This window comes from Stegostoma tigrinum, chromosome 26 (genome assembly GCF_030684315.1).
Source record: "Stegostoma tigrinum isolate sSteTig4 chromosome 26, sSteTig4.hap1, whole genome shotgun sequence".
Taxonomy (NCBI): Eukaryota; Metazoa; Chordata; class Chondrichthyes; order Orectolobiformes; family Stegostomatidae; genus Stegostoma; species Stegostoma tigrinum.
In genome coordinates, this window is record NC_081379.1 from 42,332,876 (window position 1) to 42,349,766 (window position 16,891).

Sequence of the window (16,891 nt, forward strand, 5' to 3'; positions counted from 1 at the left end):
CCCACCTGTGAATGGTAACTAGATGTTTGATAGGCCTTTGATACTGAAGGGACACGGGCAAAAATAGGAATTAGGTTACATGTAAGCCATGACCTCATTGAATGACAGAGTAGCTCAAGGAGCTAAATGACCCACTACTGTCCCTATATCCCTTAGGTGGTAGAATTACCTGACTGGTACATCGACAAACTGCAGTAAAAAAAAAGAAACTAAATAGTTGGTATTATGAGGTATGAGTAGTGTGACATTAACAGTGATGTGTTTGTTGATGTGTTACTGTGCCTTATGGACAGATTTACCAACTGGAATTTTAAAGTTTCTGTATTGCAGTCAATTGGGGTTTCTATTCAGATGCCTGAAGCTAGATATGATGTTAGCCTATTGAAGGCTGCAGTAATTTCACTATGGACTTGCATTCTTCTGTGTTCCTGTCAGGAGAAAGAGCCTAAGATTTCTTCACAAGGGGATAGAGAACAAATGCAGAATGTTAGAACATTATATGCAGTTCTGAATACTTTAGAAAGGACATTAGGGCCATGGTGAGCATTCAGTTTGGTTCAGTAAAATCAAAATGAAAATGTTTAGTTAAGAGAGGAGAATTGAAAAATGGAGGCTTTTTTCTCTTTGAAAATAAAGACTGGGGAAATATTAGAATATAAGAACTAGGAGGAGGGGTAGACAATTCAGCCTCTTGAGCCTGCTCTGCAGTTTTAAATGATTATGGTTGATGTTGTCATGACCTCAATTCCACTTCTCTGCGTACTCCCACGACCTTTAATCTGTTACCAGTTTAAAAATTGTTTCTCTCCTTTAAATTTATTTGCTACAAGTTGGTGATGGGAAAGGAGGATGATGGAATCTCCTTTTGCGGCCTCCTGGGCGTATTGGAGATTCTGTTGCACTGAAGGTCACCCCCTTCAGTCCTATCTCTGAGGTAATGGCTTCCACAGATTCAAAACCCTTTAAGAGAAGTAATTCCTCCTCATCTCTCTCTTAAATCTGCTGTCCCTTAGTCCAAAACTATGACATTTCATTCTAGATTGCCTCACAACGGGTAACATCTGCTCTACCTTTTTTACTTTGTCAAACCCTTTAGCATCTTTTATACCTCAATTAGCGCTCTCATTCTTCTAAACTTTAGTGAGTACAGGTCTAAACAACTGAATTCCTCATAAATCAAGCCTGAAGGGTTTCAATAAATTATATTGGGAACAACTTTATTTCTAAGTCAGTAGAAAAGGGAGAGGTTTCATGCAATAAGTTGTTAGACTACTGTAAAATAAACCCACAGATGAAAGAGTGTTAAGTACCTTTTGAAATTTTGCTTAGTTTCCTTCATAAGGAGTATCTTTGATTCTGGGCAAAATGGGACCATATGGAAAGTACATTCGGAAGGATGAGAGCAGGAAGGACAGTGGCGCTAACTTTCATACTTAAAAATTCAGAGTTTTTCATTTTGTTTGCTAGGAATGTGTCTGTAACTTAATTATTATCCCTTCTTTCTCTTCTAGATGCCTTGTTGGCCGACCTAGAGTCAACAACTTCGCATATTTCAAAAAGGCCCATTTTCCTCCCAGAGGAGACTCCATATTCCTACCCAACAGGAAGCCATATTTGCCAGGACGTATGTGTGGCCCCACCTGTGCCACCACCGCCCTCTGCTGATGCTCTGAATGGAGTAATCATTGATGCAGTTGAACAGTGGCAGTCTCCTGTTTCACGATATCCGCAGCAACAGGTAGGCATAATCCAACCATTGGCTCACTTTTCCATTTGAAGGTGTTATTTTATGACCCCTATAATCCTCTAGTGACTGAATTTTTTGCCTGAATTTTTCAACATGAATTCGAACACCAATTCCTTGATGCTCCTTTAACTCCTCTGTTAGAGTACTAATAGAATGAGCACATGATTACAGCAAAATCTGTCCCAGATTTGATTTGTCCTGGGTTGAATAGGCCTCCATACTAAAGCTACTTAGTTTCACTTTGATACTTCAATGAATAAAATGAGTTTGCTGCAACTTAATGTTGCTACTGGTATCTGGGGAAGAAAAGTGTGCCTTTAAATCTTGCCTGTAATATTTTGTAGTTACTTCCTGAAAAATAGATAAAATCATTAATATTTGTATTGTCTGAAAGGATAAATTTTTACTTAAATCGGCAGTCCTACCCAACTTAACTTGCTTCAGTTGGGGGAAGAATGCACCAATTACATTTTCTTATGTTCTATTGTGAACATGAAATATTAATGTTTTCTAGTGATTTAAACAGTGAGGTTGACTGTGATAAGTTTAGGGAAATGTAATTCATAGTACGCATTGGGAAAATAATATAGACCATGTGACACTACTTGGCATAGTATATGGGGAGAGTTTGTAATTATTTAATTTTCAAGTCCGCAACCCTTTTTGTTCTGTACCACAATTTTGTGTGGCATTACAAAAATAAGTTCAAAGAAACTCAGCTGAGCCAATTTCCAAGATAATAAAATATGAGGCTGGATGAACACAGCAGGCCCAGCAGCATCTCAGGGCCACAAAAGCTGACGTTTCGGGCCTAGACCCTTGATGAAGGGTCTAGGCCCGAAACGTCAGCTTTTGTGCTGCTGGGCCTGCTGTGTTCATCCAGCCTCACATTTTATTATCTTGGATTCTCCAGCATCTGCAGTTCCCATTATCACTGAGCCAATTTCCAGTATCCCATTGATCGCACCATTTGAATGGAAATTAGAAATTCTAAGAAGAAAGGTCACTAACAGGCATATTCTATAAGGCACCAAATAACATCACATTCAAGTGGGCAGTAAATGAAGAAATAACCAATACCTGTAAAAATGGTACGCCAATTAGTGTGGGAGATTTTGATCTACACAGTGATTGATTGGTTGAACCAGGCTGGTCAAGGCAGCCTTGAGGAGGAGTTCATTAAATATATCTGTGACAGTTTTCTTGAACAGTATGTAATACAACTGACAAAAGAGCAAGCTATCCTAGATCTGGTCTTGTGTAATGAGACAGGACTAATTAATCTCATATTTAGAGATTCACTTGGAAGGAGCAATCACACTGTGGTTGAATTTAGAATACAGATGGAAAGTGAGAAGATTATATAATACCAGGGTCCTGTATTTAAACAAAGGAGAATGCAATAGGATGAGGGAGGAGATGGCTAATATAGACTGGAAGAAAAGACTTTATGGTGTTGAGGAGCGGTGGAGGACTTTCAAAGCAATATTTCAAAGTGCTCAGCAAAGGTGCTCAGGCAAAAGGAAGGACTGTAGGAAAAGGGATAATCAGCCATGGATGTCTGAGGAAATAAGGGAGGCTATCAAATTGAAGGATAAGGCATACAAAGTGGCAAAGATCATTGGGAAACTAGAAGATTAGAAAGACTTTAAAGCTCAACAGAAAACCGCAAAAAAAGCTATAAAGAAAAGTAAGATAGGTTAGTAAACTAGCTCAGAATATAAAGACAGGTAGCAATAGTTCGTACAAATATGTGAAACAAAAGAGTAGCCAGAGTAAACATTGATACTTTAGAGGATGAGAAGGGTAATTTAATAATGGGAAATGAGGAAATAGCCAAAGCGTTGAACTAGAGGACGTAGCCTCAAAATTGGGAGCAGATTTAGGACTGAATTGAGGAGGAATTTCTTCACCCAAAGGGTTGTGAATCTGCAAAATTCCCTGCCCAGTGAAATAGTTGAGGCTTCCTTATTGAATGTTTTTAAACCTAAGATTTTTTTGAACAGTAACAGAAATAAGGGCTATGGTAGGAGAGTGGGTAAATGGAACTGAGGCCATAAAAAGGTCAACCACGATCTTATTGAATAGCAGAGCAGGCATGAAGCATCAGATGGTCTACTCCTACTCCTTCTCCTGGTTCTTATGTTCTAAAATTATTCCACTGACCCCATAGTTGTCCAGATCTGATGTCTCACCACAAAGAACCACCTTAGCAACTCCTTGATTCTTAAATCTGTAGCAGTATGATTTGTTCTGTACCCTTTCTCACACAAAACAAATACTCACAAGCATCCTGCTACATTGTAGTTGCAAACGGTACTTCTGCTTTTCCACAGCAGTAGCTGTTTTGCTTCTCGACAAAACAATGTCTTTGACTGCCCCTGTGTTTCAAAAGATAGCTGACCATTTTCTTCTATGTACTGTGTAAAGTTTAGAAACTGTCACTTATTTCAATAGTTTTTTGTTTGAGCTTTTCCTACATGGTAATTAGATCATAAGGGCCTGTCTCTGAGCAGATCTGTTTATAACAAACAAAAGCAGAAGTTACTGGAGAAACACAGCAGCTCTGGCAGCTGTGGAGGGAAAACGGTTAACGTTTCAGGTCTAGTGACCTTTCTTCAAACTGGTTGGGGGGTTGGGGTGGAGAGGAGAAGGAAGGAGTAAATGATAGATGAAGATGGACAGAGAACAGTAGTTGGGTATGTAAAGGGATGGATAATGGTGAGCCAGCAGAAAGAAAATCTGTGAATGGGGACCTGTTTATTATCCTCATTTACCCTACCTTCTCAGAATGGGCTGTTTCATCTTAAGTTAGAGAAGACATTTTAAGAATCCCAAGCATCCACCCTCTCCACCACCAATGCTTAGTAACAGCAGTGTGTACCATTTACAAAATCCACTGCAAAAATTCACCGAGACACTTTTTTAAGCCAGCACCTTCCAAACCTCTACAAGTTCGAAGGCAGCAGATGCATTAGAACGCTGTCCTCCAAGTCCTCCTCTAAGCCATTCATTATCCTAACTTCACAACATGCTGTTGTCCCTTCAGTGTTGCTAGGACAAAATCTGGTTACTCCTTCACTCAGTATTCTGGGTCCCCCCTACACCAAATGGACTGCAGCAGTTGAAGAAAGTTTTCTGTGCTGCAGACTTCTATGACTCTTAGATGGCTTTTCAATACTTGCTAAAGGGCAACCAGGGACAGGCATTGAATGCAGGAACAGTCCACATCCCAAAAGTGAATATAACAAAAGATTATAGGTACATAGAGGCGATTGGTAGGGACTTTTTTCATTAGTAAGAGGGGTCAGTAACCAGGGATATAGATTTAAAGTAAGAGGGAGAAGGCTAGGAAAGGAGTTGAGGAGAAATCTTTTCACCCAGCAGGGTAAGTGTATTATTGCTAGACTATTAGTTCAGAAAACCAAAAATCCCCATTCTGGGGATCCGGGTTCGAATCCCACCAAAGCAGATGCTGAAATTGAAATTCAATGAAAAAAAATTCAAATAAAAAAGATTCAAATGAAAGAGAAGTCTGGAATTAAAAATCTATTGATCACCATGAAATTGTCAGAAAAATCCATCTGGTTCACCAGTGTCCTTTAGGGTAGGAAAATCTGCCATCCTCAACTGTCTGTGACTCCAGACCCACAGCAATGTGGTTGACTCTCAATTGCCATCTGAAATGGCCCAGCAAGCCATTCACTTGTACCAATTGCTACAAAATCTCAAAGAAATGAAACCAGGCAGATCACCTGGCATCAACCTAGCCACCGGAAAAGACAACAGTGGAAACAACCCTGTCGACCCTGCAAAGTCCTCTTCACTAACAGCTGGGGCTAGTGCAAAAACTGGGAGAGCTGTCTCACAGACTAGTCAAAGAACAGCCTGACATAGGCGTACTCACAGAATCATACCTTACAGGCAATTTCCAAGATACCTCCATCACCATCCCTGGATATGTCCTGTCCCACTGGCAGGACAGTCCCAGCAGAGGTGGTGGTACAGTGGTATACAGGCAGGAGGGAGTTGCTCTGGGAGTCCTCAACATTGACTGTGAATCCCATGAAATCTCATGGCTTCAGGTTAAACATGGGCAAGGTAACATCCAGCTGATTAGCATATACTGTCCTCCCCCCAACTGATGAATTGGTGGTACTCCATGTTGAACAACACTTAGAGGAAGCACTGAGGATGACAAAGGCACAAAGTATACTCTGGGTGGGATATTTCAATGTCCACCACCAAAAGTGGCTTGGCAGTAATACTACAGATTGAGCTGGTCATAAAAGACATTGCTGCTAGACTGGATCTGCAACACGTGGTGAGGGAACCACAAAAGAGAAAAACATACTTGACCTCATCCTTACCAGTCTGCCAAATGCAGTTGCATGTGTCCATGACAGTATTGGTAAGAGTGACCATCGCACAATCTTTGTGGAGACGAAGTCCCATCTTCCCATTGAGAATAACTTCCTTCATGTTGAGTGACACTATCACTGTGCTAAATGGGACAGACTTTGCACGGATCTAGCAACTCAAGACTGAGCATCCAAGAGGCGCCGTGGGCCATCAACAGCAGAATTGAACTCCGGCACAATCTGCAATGTCATGGCCCAGCATATTCCTAACTCAACCGTTACCATCAAGCCAGGGGATCAACCCTGGTTCAATGGAAAGTGCAGGAAGGCATACCTGAGGATGAGGTGTCAACCTGATGAAGCCACCAAACGAGGCTATTTGCATGCCAAACAACATAAGCAGCATGACAGACAGAGCTAAGTGATCCCACAACCAACGGATCAGATCTGAGCGCTGCAGACCTTCCATATCTGGTTGTTGATGGTGGTGGACAATTAAACAACTCACTGCAGGAGGAGTCTCCACAAATATCCCCATCCTCAATGAAGGGAGAGCCTAGCACATCAGCGCAAAAGAGAAGGCTGAAGCATTTGCAGCAACCTTCATCCAGAAGTGCAAGTGGATAATCCATCTTTGCCTTCTCCAGTGATCCCCAGCATTGCAGTTACCAGTCTTCAGCCAATTCATTCACTCCACGTGATATCAAGAAATAATTGGAGACACTTAGTACTGCAAAGACTACAGGCCTTGACAACATTCCAGCAATAGTACTGAAGACTTGTGCTCTAGAACTTGCTGCTCCTCTAACCAAGCTGTTCCACTACAGTTACAACACTGGTACCTACTTGGCAATTTGGAAAATTGCTCAAGGATGTCCTTGTCACAAAGCAGGACAAATCCAACCAGACAATAGCCACCCCATCTGTGTACTCTTGTTCATCAGTGGAGTGATAGAAGGCATCAACAGTGCCATCAAGCAGCAGCTGCTCAGCAATAACCTACTAAGTGATGCCCAGTTTAGGTGCCGCCAGGGCCACTCAGTTCCTGACTTCATTACAGCCTTGGATCAAACATGGACAAAAGAGCTGAATGACAACCCTTGATATCGAGGCTGCATTCGACCATGGGCATCAAGGTGCCCTAGCAAAACTGGAATCAATTGGTATCGGGAGCAAACTCTCCAGAGGTGGAGCCATACCTGATACATAGGAAGATGATCGTGATTGTTGGTGGTCAATCATCTCAGCTCCAGGACATCTCTGCAGGAGGTCCTCAGAGTTGTGTCCTTGGCCCAACCATCTACAGCTGCTTCATCAATGATATTCCTTCCATTGTGAGGAGAAGTGGGGAAGTTTGCCAATGATTGCACAGTGTCAGCACCATTTGCAACTCCTCGGACACTGAAGCAGCCCATGTTCAAATGCAGCAAGATCAAGACAATACCCAACTTGGGCTGACAAGTAGCAAGTGACATTTGCACCACACAAATGCTAGTCTGAGTATGCCTACCAAATAAGAGACCATCTAACCATCACCCCTTGACGTTCAATGGTGTTAGCATCAATGAATCCCCACTATCGACATCCTGGGGGTTATAATTGACCAGAAGCTCAGCTGGACTCACCACAGAAGTACAGTGACTACAAGAGCAAGTCAGCAGCTAGGAATACAGCAGTGAGTAACTCACCCTCTGACTCCTCAAAACCTGTCCACCATCTACAAGGCATAAGCCAGGAGTGTGATGGAATACTCCCCACTTGTCTGGATGAGTGCAGCTCCAACAACACTCAAGAAGCTTGACACTATCCACAACAAAGCAGCCTGCTTGATTGACACTGCATCCACTCCCTCTACCACCAATACTCAGTAGCAGTAGTGTGGACTATTTACAAGATGCACTGCAGAAATTCAACGAAGATCCTTAGACAGCATCTTCCAAATGCTCAACCAATTACTTCTAGAAGGACAAGGGCAGCAGACGTATGGTAACATCACCACTTGTATGTTCCCTTCCAAACCACTCACCATCCAGACTGGGAAATATATCACCATTCCTTTACTGTCGCTAGGTCAAAAATCCTGGAGTTCCCTACCTAATGACATTGTAGGTCAACCCATAGCAGGTGGTTTACATCGGTTCAAGAAGGCAGCTCATTATCACCTTCTCGTAGATGACTAGGGATGGGCAAGAAATACTGGCCAGCCAGCAATGCCCATGTCCCACGAATGAATAGGGAAAAAAATGAGCCTGGAACTCACCACTAGAAAGCATGTTTAAGTCAGTTGAGTAGTATTTAGATGGCCATTTGCATAGCCATACCCTCCGGGGCCATAAACTAAAAGCTGGAAAATTCAATTTGTGTGATAAGATCTTTGTTGACTGACTCAATGGGTCAAATAATCTCCCCCCATGCTGTCCACATCTAATTTTGAGTAAAAGGCTAGTGTACAGGACATCAGTGAAGCATCTTTTGAACTTCTGTTTACAGTTCTGGTCACACTGCAGTAGGATGGATATTATCAAATTGGAGAGAGTTCAGGCAAGATTTACCAGAATGTTGCTGGAACTGGAGGGTCTGAGTAATAAGAGGAGGCCGGACAGGTTGGGACTTTTCACTGAAAAACAGGAGATTGAGTGGTGAACTTTATACGAGGTTTAAAAAATCATGAGGGACTTGGATGATGTGAATAACAAAGGTCTTTTCCTGAAATTGTGGATGTTCAAAACTAGAGGGCATATTTTTAAGGTGAGAGGAGAAATATTTGAGACCTGAGAGGCAACTTTTTCTCACACGCTGGTCTGTATGTGAAATGAACTGACAAAGGAAGTGATAGGTGCAGGTACAATTTACAGCATTTAAAAGACATTTGGACAGGTACATGAAAAGGAAAGATTGAGGGATATGGATCAAATGCAGGCAAATGGGGCCAGTTTAGTTTAGGGAAGTTGGTCAGCATAGATGAGTTGGCTGAAGTGTCTGTTTCTGTGCTGTGTGGCTCTATTTTAAAAAAAAACCATTAATCAAAGTCCAGATTTACAATAGCAAAGAACTAATTACTTTTACTGCTATAATACCTATTTTTCTTCCTCCCAATCTTCTTTTGATTTGCTACTTCCTCAACCTGTTGAAATCAAGTGACAGTTTTTCACTAGGTCATGTTCTTATCTCCTGCTTGACATCATCCTGAGTGTGCACGCCATCCTAAAAGATATATCGTCCTATAAAGATCCACATATGATATTTCAAAGATGGTAAGTGATATAAATAAACTAATATCTCCACTTAAGTGAATGATTGATTACAGAGTTCACTTCCTCCATTTGAAGTGGTAGTCCCAGGAGGAATATAAACAAATTTTGCATTGTAATTGATATGAACAACAATATGTCCCAAGTGTGATTGCAAGTGTGTCTGTTCTTGGAGATTTTACAAAACGGATCCTCCAGATTTTGTGTCAACAGGAGTTCAATTGTACTTGATTGTGGAGGGAGAAGATTGTCGGCAAAGCAAATTCTTCATGACTTTTGATTAGTCTGATAATGAGTAGGACAGGCTACTAGAATCTTGTCATAACTTGCAACTGAAATTAATATTCTGCATTGATAAAGAGGAGATAGTGAATGCTACATGGATTAATTTACAGGACATACTTATGAAAATATCATAAGAGACTTCTAAGAATTTTAACAAGTTGTGAGTGGCATTAAAAAGAACGGAATTTCATGATGGAGAGATGGTTAGGGCCAGAAAGACAATTGTGAGGATACATAGATAATTTTCAAATTGATGCAGTTGAGGTTAGTGAAATTCCCCATTGTTCTGAGCAATGATATCCTTCTGTTTTTAATTCATGTAAGCGATATTATTACTGGGTGTCATATTTGAAATTTACTGATTGTACCAAATTAGCGGCTTTGCAATCTGAGGAATATTCAGGACACTTAAGGTGAGCACACATAGGTTGGTGAACCAACAGTGAAAGATTGTTTTCCCCTGTCTGCATACCTTTTGAAATTTAAAAAAAACTGTTAAAGCCACAGGAACATAGAAGCAAAATCGCAGCTATTTCTTATCCATGCACTGTTTTTGGAATTTGGAAGTAAAAGAAAACATGCTGATTGATACAAATGAAATCTGTCACCATGTGTAAAGAGAATTTCTAGTGCAACATTTTGCCAAAACTTAGAAACTTATTCTGTCTGCACAGCTACTGGCAAACCTACTGTGTATATGTATTTCCACCACTTCTGCTTTGTTACAGAGTCCTACCACTTACAGATATTTCCCTTTCTCATACATGTATTAGAATGTGTAATAATTTAACAAAAGTGGTTATTAAGCTTGCGATGACAAATGTGTTTGAAACTGATTGGGTAAATATATGTAGAATTGGAAATGGTTACTATGTGCTCTTGAAGAGCAAACTGCATGACTGTAGTCAGAGTAGCTTCCTTTGGTGCTCAATTTTCATCATTTCTGCATCTGACACATGTATGACATAATTTCTTCTGGTTTTGTAGGGTTACCAAGAAGAGGGCTCCCCTTCCACTGGAGTGGCCAACTCTCCCAAGGTACGGTAACTAGTTTGCTAGGTAATGAGATTGAAAGTTATTGATTATTTTGGTCCTTTGCTGAAATCTAGAGATATACATTAGAAGCAATTACCTGTGCCTGTCCCCTCTTTTGTGCAATCCATGCTCAACTATTCAAGATCTATATTAAGGATCTGGATGAAGTGATCAAATATTGTGTCTATATTTGATGATATGAAGATGGATAGGAAAGTTGTGAAGTGGATTCAAAGAGCACACAAAATTACAGCACAGGAAGAGGCCCTTTGGCCCTCCAAGCCTGCACCAATTTTCTGCCCATCACCACTAAAACCCCTTACCTTACATTTCTGGGGACTGTATCCCCTATTCCCATCCTATTCATGTATTTGTCAAGATGCCCTTTAAAAGTCACTCTTGTATCTGCTTCCAATACCTCCCCTGGCAGCGAATTCCAGGCACCCACCACCCTCAATGTAAAAAAACTTGCCTTGTACATCACCTTTGAACCTTGCCCCTTGCACCCTAAACCTATAGTCCCTGGTAACTGACTCTTCCACCTTGGGAAAAGTTTCTGACTGCCCACTGTATCCATGCCCTTTGTAATTTTGTAGACCTCCAGCGGTCAACCCTCAACCTCCATTGTTCCAATGAGAACAACCCAAGTTTCTCCAACCTCTCCTCATTAGCTAATGTCGTCCATACCAGGCAGCATCATGGTAAATCTTCTCTGTGCCCTCTCCAAAGCCACCAAATCCTTCTGGTAGTGTGGTGACCAGAATTGAACACAATATTCCAAATGTGGCTGAACTAAGATTCTTTAAAGCTGAACATTACCTGCCAATTTTTCAACTTGATGCCCTGGGCAATGAAGGCAAGCATGTCATATGCCCTCATAGATCACAGAATACCTACAACGTGGAAACGGGCTCTTTGCCCAACAAGCCCACACCGATTCTCGGAACATCCCACCCAGACCCATCCTCCTATAACCCACCTAATCTACACATCCCTCAACACTATATGGGCAATTTTCCATGTCCAATCCACCTAGCCTGCACATCTTTGAACTGTGGGAGGAAACCGGAGCACCTGTAGGAAATCCACACAGGCACAGGGATAATGTGTAAACTCCACACAGGCAGTTGTCCGAGGGCAGAATTGAACCCGGGTCCCTGGTGCTGTGAGGCAGCAGTGCTAACCAGTGAGCCACCATGCCTTGTCAACAACCTTCTCCACCTGCTTTGCCACTTTCAGTGACCAGTATACCCAGATCCCTCTCCCTATTAGTACTTTTCAGGGTCCTGACATTGTTCATTTTCCATCTGGATTAGACCTTCCAAAATACATTTCCTCTCATTTTTCCAGATTAAACTCCTTCTGTCATCGCTCTGCCCAAAGAGTCTGCAAGAAAAGGCAAGTGAATAGGTATGAAATGGCAGATGAAGTGTAATGTGGAAAAATGAGAGATTGCCCACTTTGGTAAAAATAGAAAAACAGTGTCATCTAAATGGAGGGAGACTACATAATTCTAGAGGAGAAAAGGATATGGGAGTTCTTGTTCATAATATCAAACAGCAGTATGCAGGTACGGCCAAATAATACAAAAGCCAAGTGGAATGTTGGTCTTTATTACAGGAGGGATGAGGTACTAAAATAGGAAGTGAGGCAGCATCAGAGGAGCAGGAAAGTTGACGTTTCTGGTCTGGACCCTTCTTCAGACCCATTTTCTGTAGAAGGGTCCAGACCCGAAACATCAGCTTTCCTGCTCCACTGATTCTGCCTGGCCTGCTGTGTTCATCTGGCTCTACACCATGTTATCTCAGACTCCAGCATGGGCAGTTCCTACTATTTCTACTAAAATAGGAAAGTCTTTCTACCACTGTACACACTGGGCATTGGCTAGCCACACTATCGTGTGAAAGTTTGGTTAAAATCCTTCAGAAGGCATATACTTGCTTTGGGGGCAATTCGGTGATGTTTCAGTAAGCTGTTCCCTGAGATGAAGTGTTTTTCTGATGAGAAAAGATACTGGAGTTCAGAATTGGAGGTGATTTGTATTGAAACATGTAAGATTCTAAGGGGGCTTGACAGTTGAATGCTTGGAGGATTTTTCTCTCCCTGGAGGGATCTGGAACTAGAGACTAGTTTCAAAATAAGAGGGCTTCCATTTTTAATGGAAATGAAGAGAAATTTCTCCTCTCAGGGATTGCTAGTGTGTGGAATTCTGTCCTCCAGTGAACAATAGATTCTGGATATTCAATACATTCAAAGCAAAATTGGAGAGATTTTTGATTAACAAGGAAATCAAAGGTTATGAATAATGAACAGACTAACAGAAGTTAGTTTGGGTTGAGTCAAGGAACAACCCCATGTAGGGGAAAGGTAGGACAAACTAAGTTAAAGGTCCCTGAATGACAGAAGCAGTGCGTAAGATGAATCAGACACAGGATCACACCTGTAATTCTATGGAATCATTAACAACTACAGTGCAAGTTTGTTTCTTTCCTGTTGGTTTGTGAGAGGAGCAGCAGGTTAGAGAGAGACTTGCATAGCAGTGATTCAGTATCTGAAATTCATATCTCAATTTAAGTTTAAAAGGAAACTTTTGAATATAATTAAGGTATGTGGTTGAAAATGAGCTGTTAGTAATTCTATCTAAGCATAAAATTAAATTGTAGAAAGTATTGAATTGTGTGTATTCTTCAAGTCTTAAAATATGTCATTTTCACATTCTGGTATATTTGAAAACTGCTATTCTTAGTTTCATTGTTGATGTTCTCATTACTAAATATTTTTCATTCTCTTTTAAGCCACAACAGCAGACCTACCCACCAAATGTGAAAGGCAACTCTTCTCTCCCACGAGACTCTGTTAGTCCTCCTGCTCCACGTTCCTCTGAGGAAGACCACGTTTACAGGTACGTAACCAGGATAAGGCCCTCTTGAGAGGAATGGCAGATAGGATTTTGTTTTGGTATCAATGTCCTATTCAAGCAGTCTGAAAGCAGCTGACTCTGAGACTTTCTCTTAGAAAGGTAATGGGCATAACTCCTTCTTTAAATAAAGTGGCAGACAGGCACTTCCTCCCTAAGCACATTAACAGCATTTTTTTTAAAGATTGATACTCTGTGACACAATTAATTTCTTACAGACCACTTTATTAAGTGGAATGACAGTGATAAACTGGGACTGTCTTTTTGAATAGAATCACATTGATAGCCAAGGGCTGACTGCCTTTGTAAACAGAGTGACACTGTCAGCTAAAACATATCCCTTTCCAGATAATAAGATCTCCTAAAATGGAGCTGAGTGGATAATGGATAAGAAGCCAAAGACTTGAGAGATTTAAAGATAGCCTTGAAAATGAAAACATTCATCGTACCTCTCGGTTCATCCTATATTGCTCTTTTTCTGATGTTAAAAATAACACACTACGTTTAAAGAAATATATTGTGTTGGTGATGAGAGGTTCAAATTTTCCTTAATGTTTGAACATTGCATCAATAGCTTGCATTTATATACTCTGTTAATGCACTTAACATGCCAAATGTTACACAGTGGAGAGATCAATGAAGAGTGGTCTGACATTTGGGGAGATGATGAAAGGCACAATTTGAATTTTGGAATCTTTTGAAGGAGAGGAAAGAGCTAATAGGGATTCAGGGAGGAAAGCTCAGAGAGGTGTCATGATTGTGAAGCAGTCTATCATTAACAGTGGGTCAAGGGATGTATGGAACACCAAAGTCGGGCAGATCGAAAACATGGACTGAATAATGTACAGTTAGGACAGAATGACGCACATAACACTGTTTATAACATAATACGTCAGCTGATTTATTTATTGTCTTTTTGATTCTGTAACTTGTTATAGGCTCATAAATGACAACTTCACTATTTGAGATTCTGGATCATTCACCTCACAACAGTACTGCCCTCCTGTGACTGTCATCTGCAGCTTTCTTTTTAAACCATTAGTTTGAAATCATGCAGGGTTTATATACCTGATGGAAACGTGGCATGTTTGTTTGATGTGTAATAAATAATGCAATCAGACCACTTTAAGTTTACAGGCTAATATAACCCGATGCAAGTAACAATACTGGACTGTCAGTCTTATTTCATCATTTGTGCAGTTTCCCCAATAAGACAAAGTCCTCAGAATCTTCACCAGTTGTCATGACCTCTTCACTGGGCAGCAATCTTTCAGAACTGGATCGTCTTCTACTGGAACTGAATGTGGTGCAAAGCAACTCACCCAGCAACTTTGGAACTGGCAAGTGTTTTACGTAATATTATATATGGGTAACTTGGCACTTGTAAGCAATATTTCAGTTTGTTTCTTTCAAAAGAATTTTGCTTCAATGCTGTGAATGAAAAAGAACTTTCCTTTTTTCAGTTCTGCTCATCTTCTTTCTCCTCTTAGAATCTGACCCCTCTGTTTTCATGTCAATGCCTCAAAGAATCTGGAAAAGAATATTAGTTCCATGGACGTGTTTAATTATGAAGATGGTAGGGAAATGTGATACACTTGGAGGTGCAGTATCCTAACTATACTACAGTACCAAGGTGCATGGCAGCAGAATGTAGAACCTACTGTTAACTTAAAATTCATTCTCTGCAGTTTAGCGTAAGGCTAGGGGATAATTGGAAAATGTGGGAAAAATTTCTTTTGACCATGGCATCCATAAGAGGAAAGAGGTGAGACAGAAAGACCATTTTTGGAATTGGACAGATGGAATTTTCTCACTGGAGCATAAATCAATTGTGAGGCTGTAAATGTATTTGGAAGCATTATTATGAGGAATAGTGCATGCAGTTCGTTTTGATATTCGAAAGCAGCTGTCGGTTTATATTTGCACTTAATCTAAAATTACGTATCTAAATTTAAAAATTATGTAACTATAAGACTGTTTATTGCTGAAATAAACAAATCTGACTGTACTTATGACTAATCTTGTCTGATTATCCCCTCTCAGGTCTCTGATCAAATGACCAGTTCCTAGACTTTTCAAAATTAGCCACTACACAATGTATGAAAGTTGCCCCGGAGAAATGTCATACCTCTGTTTGAAATGTCTCTTAGAGTGCAGTTGAAGTTAACTAAGAAATTGCTCAACCAGCAACATTTTTTGTACATCATTTTGGCACAGAATTGTGGGGCACCAGCCAACTGCACAATTGTGCTAAATGATTAGATTTTAGAGAAATTGCAATGTGGGGTGACTAGCGATTCAATTTTACCTCCTCTCAACAGCACACTTTAGTTGTGATTCCAAATCCTTATGTTTCTGGTCCATTTGTTTGCACTTAAAATAACACTTACAGATTCCCACAGCGCTTCCAGTCATGTCAGCTTAGCGAGCAAGCAAACTGAGGTCCAGCACATGTGGATATATAGCTCATTTTGTTAAAGAGAAAGCTGGCTTTACATTATTTGAAACATTTAACCTCTGAATCAAAGATTGTTGTGAAAGATAGGGGTAAAATGTTGAGCCCTACTACAATTCGTATATGTAACCTAGATTGATGCATTAGTAAATTCAGGGTGTGCAGCATTCCAAGTGAAGCATTAAACCAGTGCTCCATCTGTTAGCTGAATTGGCTGTAAAAGATTTGACAGCATTTATTCCCATGTCCTGGTTGATACTTTTCTTTCAAACAACAACAGTAAAAACAGATTATCTGGTCGTTTACTCATTCATTTGCTATATGTGGGAACCCCTTGATGTGTGTATTGTCTGCCACCTTTACCAACAATAGTCACGGTGATTCAGAGGTGATCCATAAACTGTAAAGCATTGTAGGATGCCCTCAGGAATTGAGATGTTATATAGATGCAAGGTTTTCTTTATCTGAGAGATGAGCAAGATTGAGAGAGAGAAATTAAGATACTGGGGAGGTAATGGCTTTGTGATATTATGGCTAGATCATTAACCTGGAGACCCAGGTAATGTTCTGGGACCCAGGTTCAAATCCTGTTGTGGCAGATTGTGAAATTTGGATTCAATTTAAAAAATAGTTCGGAATTAAGAGTCTAGTCGTGATCATGAAACCTTACTGATTGTGGATTACTCATGTCCTTTAGGGAAGAAACTCCATCCTTGCCTTGCCTGGCCTGCATGTGACTCCAGGCCTGCAGCAATGTGGTTGCCTCTTAACTGCCTTCTGAGGTGGGCAATAAATGTTGGCCTAGCTCATGAACCCACATCCTGTAAATCAATTTTTTTT

At 40.6% G+C, this 16,891-nt stretch overlaps 1 protein-coding gene across 7 annotated transcripts in view; it reads left to right on the forward strand.

The window, feature by feature from the left end:
* LOC125464056 (paxillin-like) overlaps positions 1–16,891 on the forward strand; it is a 171,273-nt gene that overhangs the window by 118,404 nt on the left and 35,978 nt on the right. For 5 of the 7 annotated variants that reach the window (XM_059655130.1, XM_059655131.1, XM_059655132.1 and 2 more), the window contains exons 2-5: positions 1,512–1,738; positions 10,632–10,682; positions 13,475–13,581; positions 14,797–14,936. In XM_059655130.1, the coding sequence (XP_059511113.1) occupies positions 1,512–1,738; positions 10,632–10,682; positions 13,475–13,581; positions 14,797–14,936 (525 nt within the window). Of the gene's footprint in view, positions 1–1,511; positions 1,739–9,246; positions 9,363–10,631; positions 10,683–13,474; positions 13,582–14,796; positions 14,937–16,891 lie in introns of those variants that run through there. The other 2 variants (XM_059655133.1, XM_059655134.1) reach the window with 2 other exon arrangements.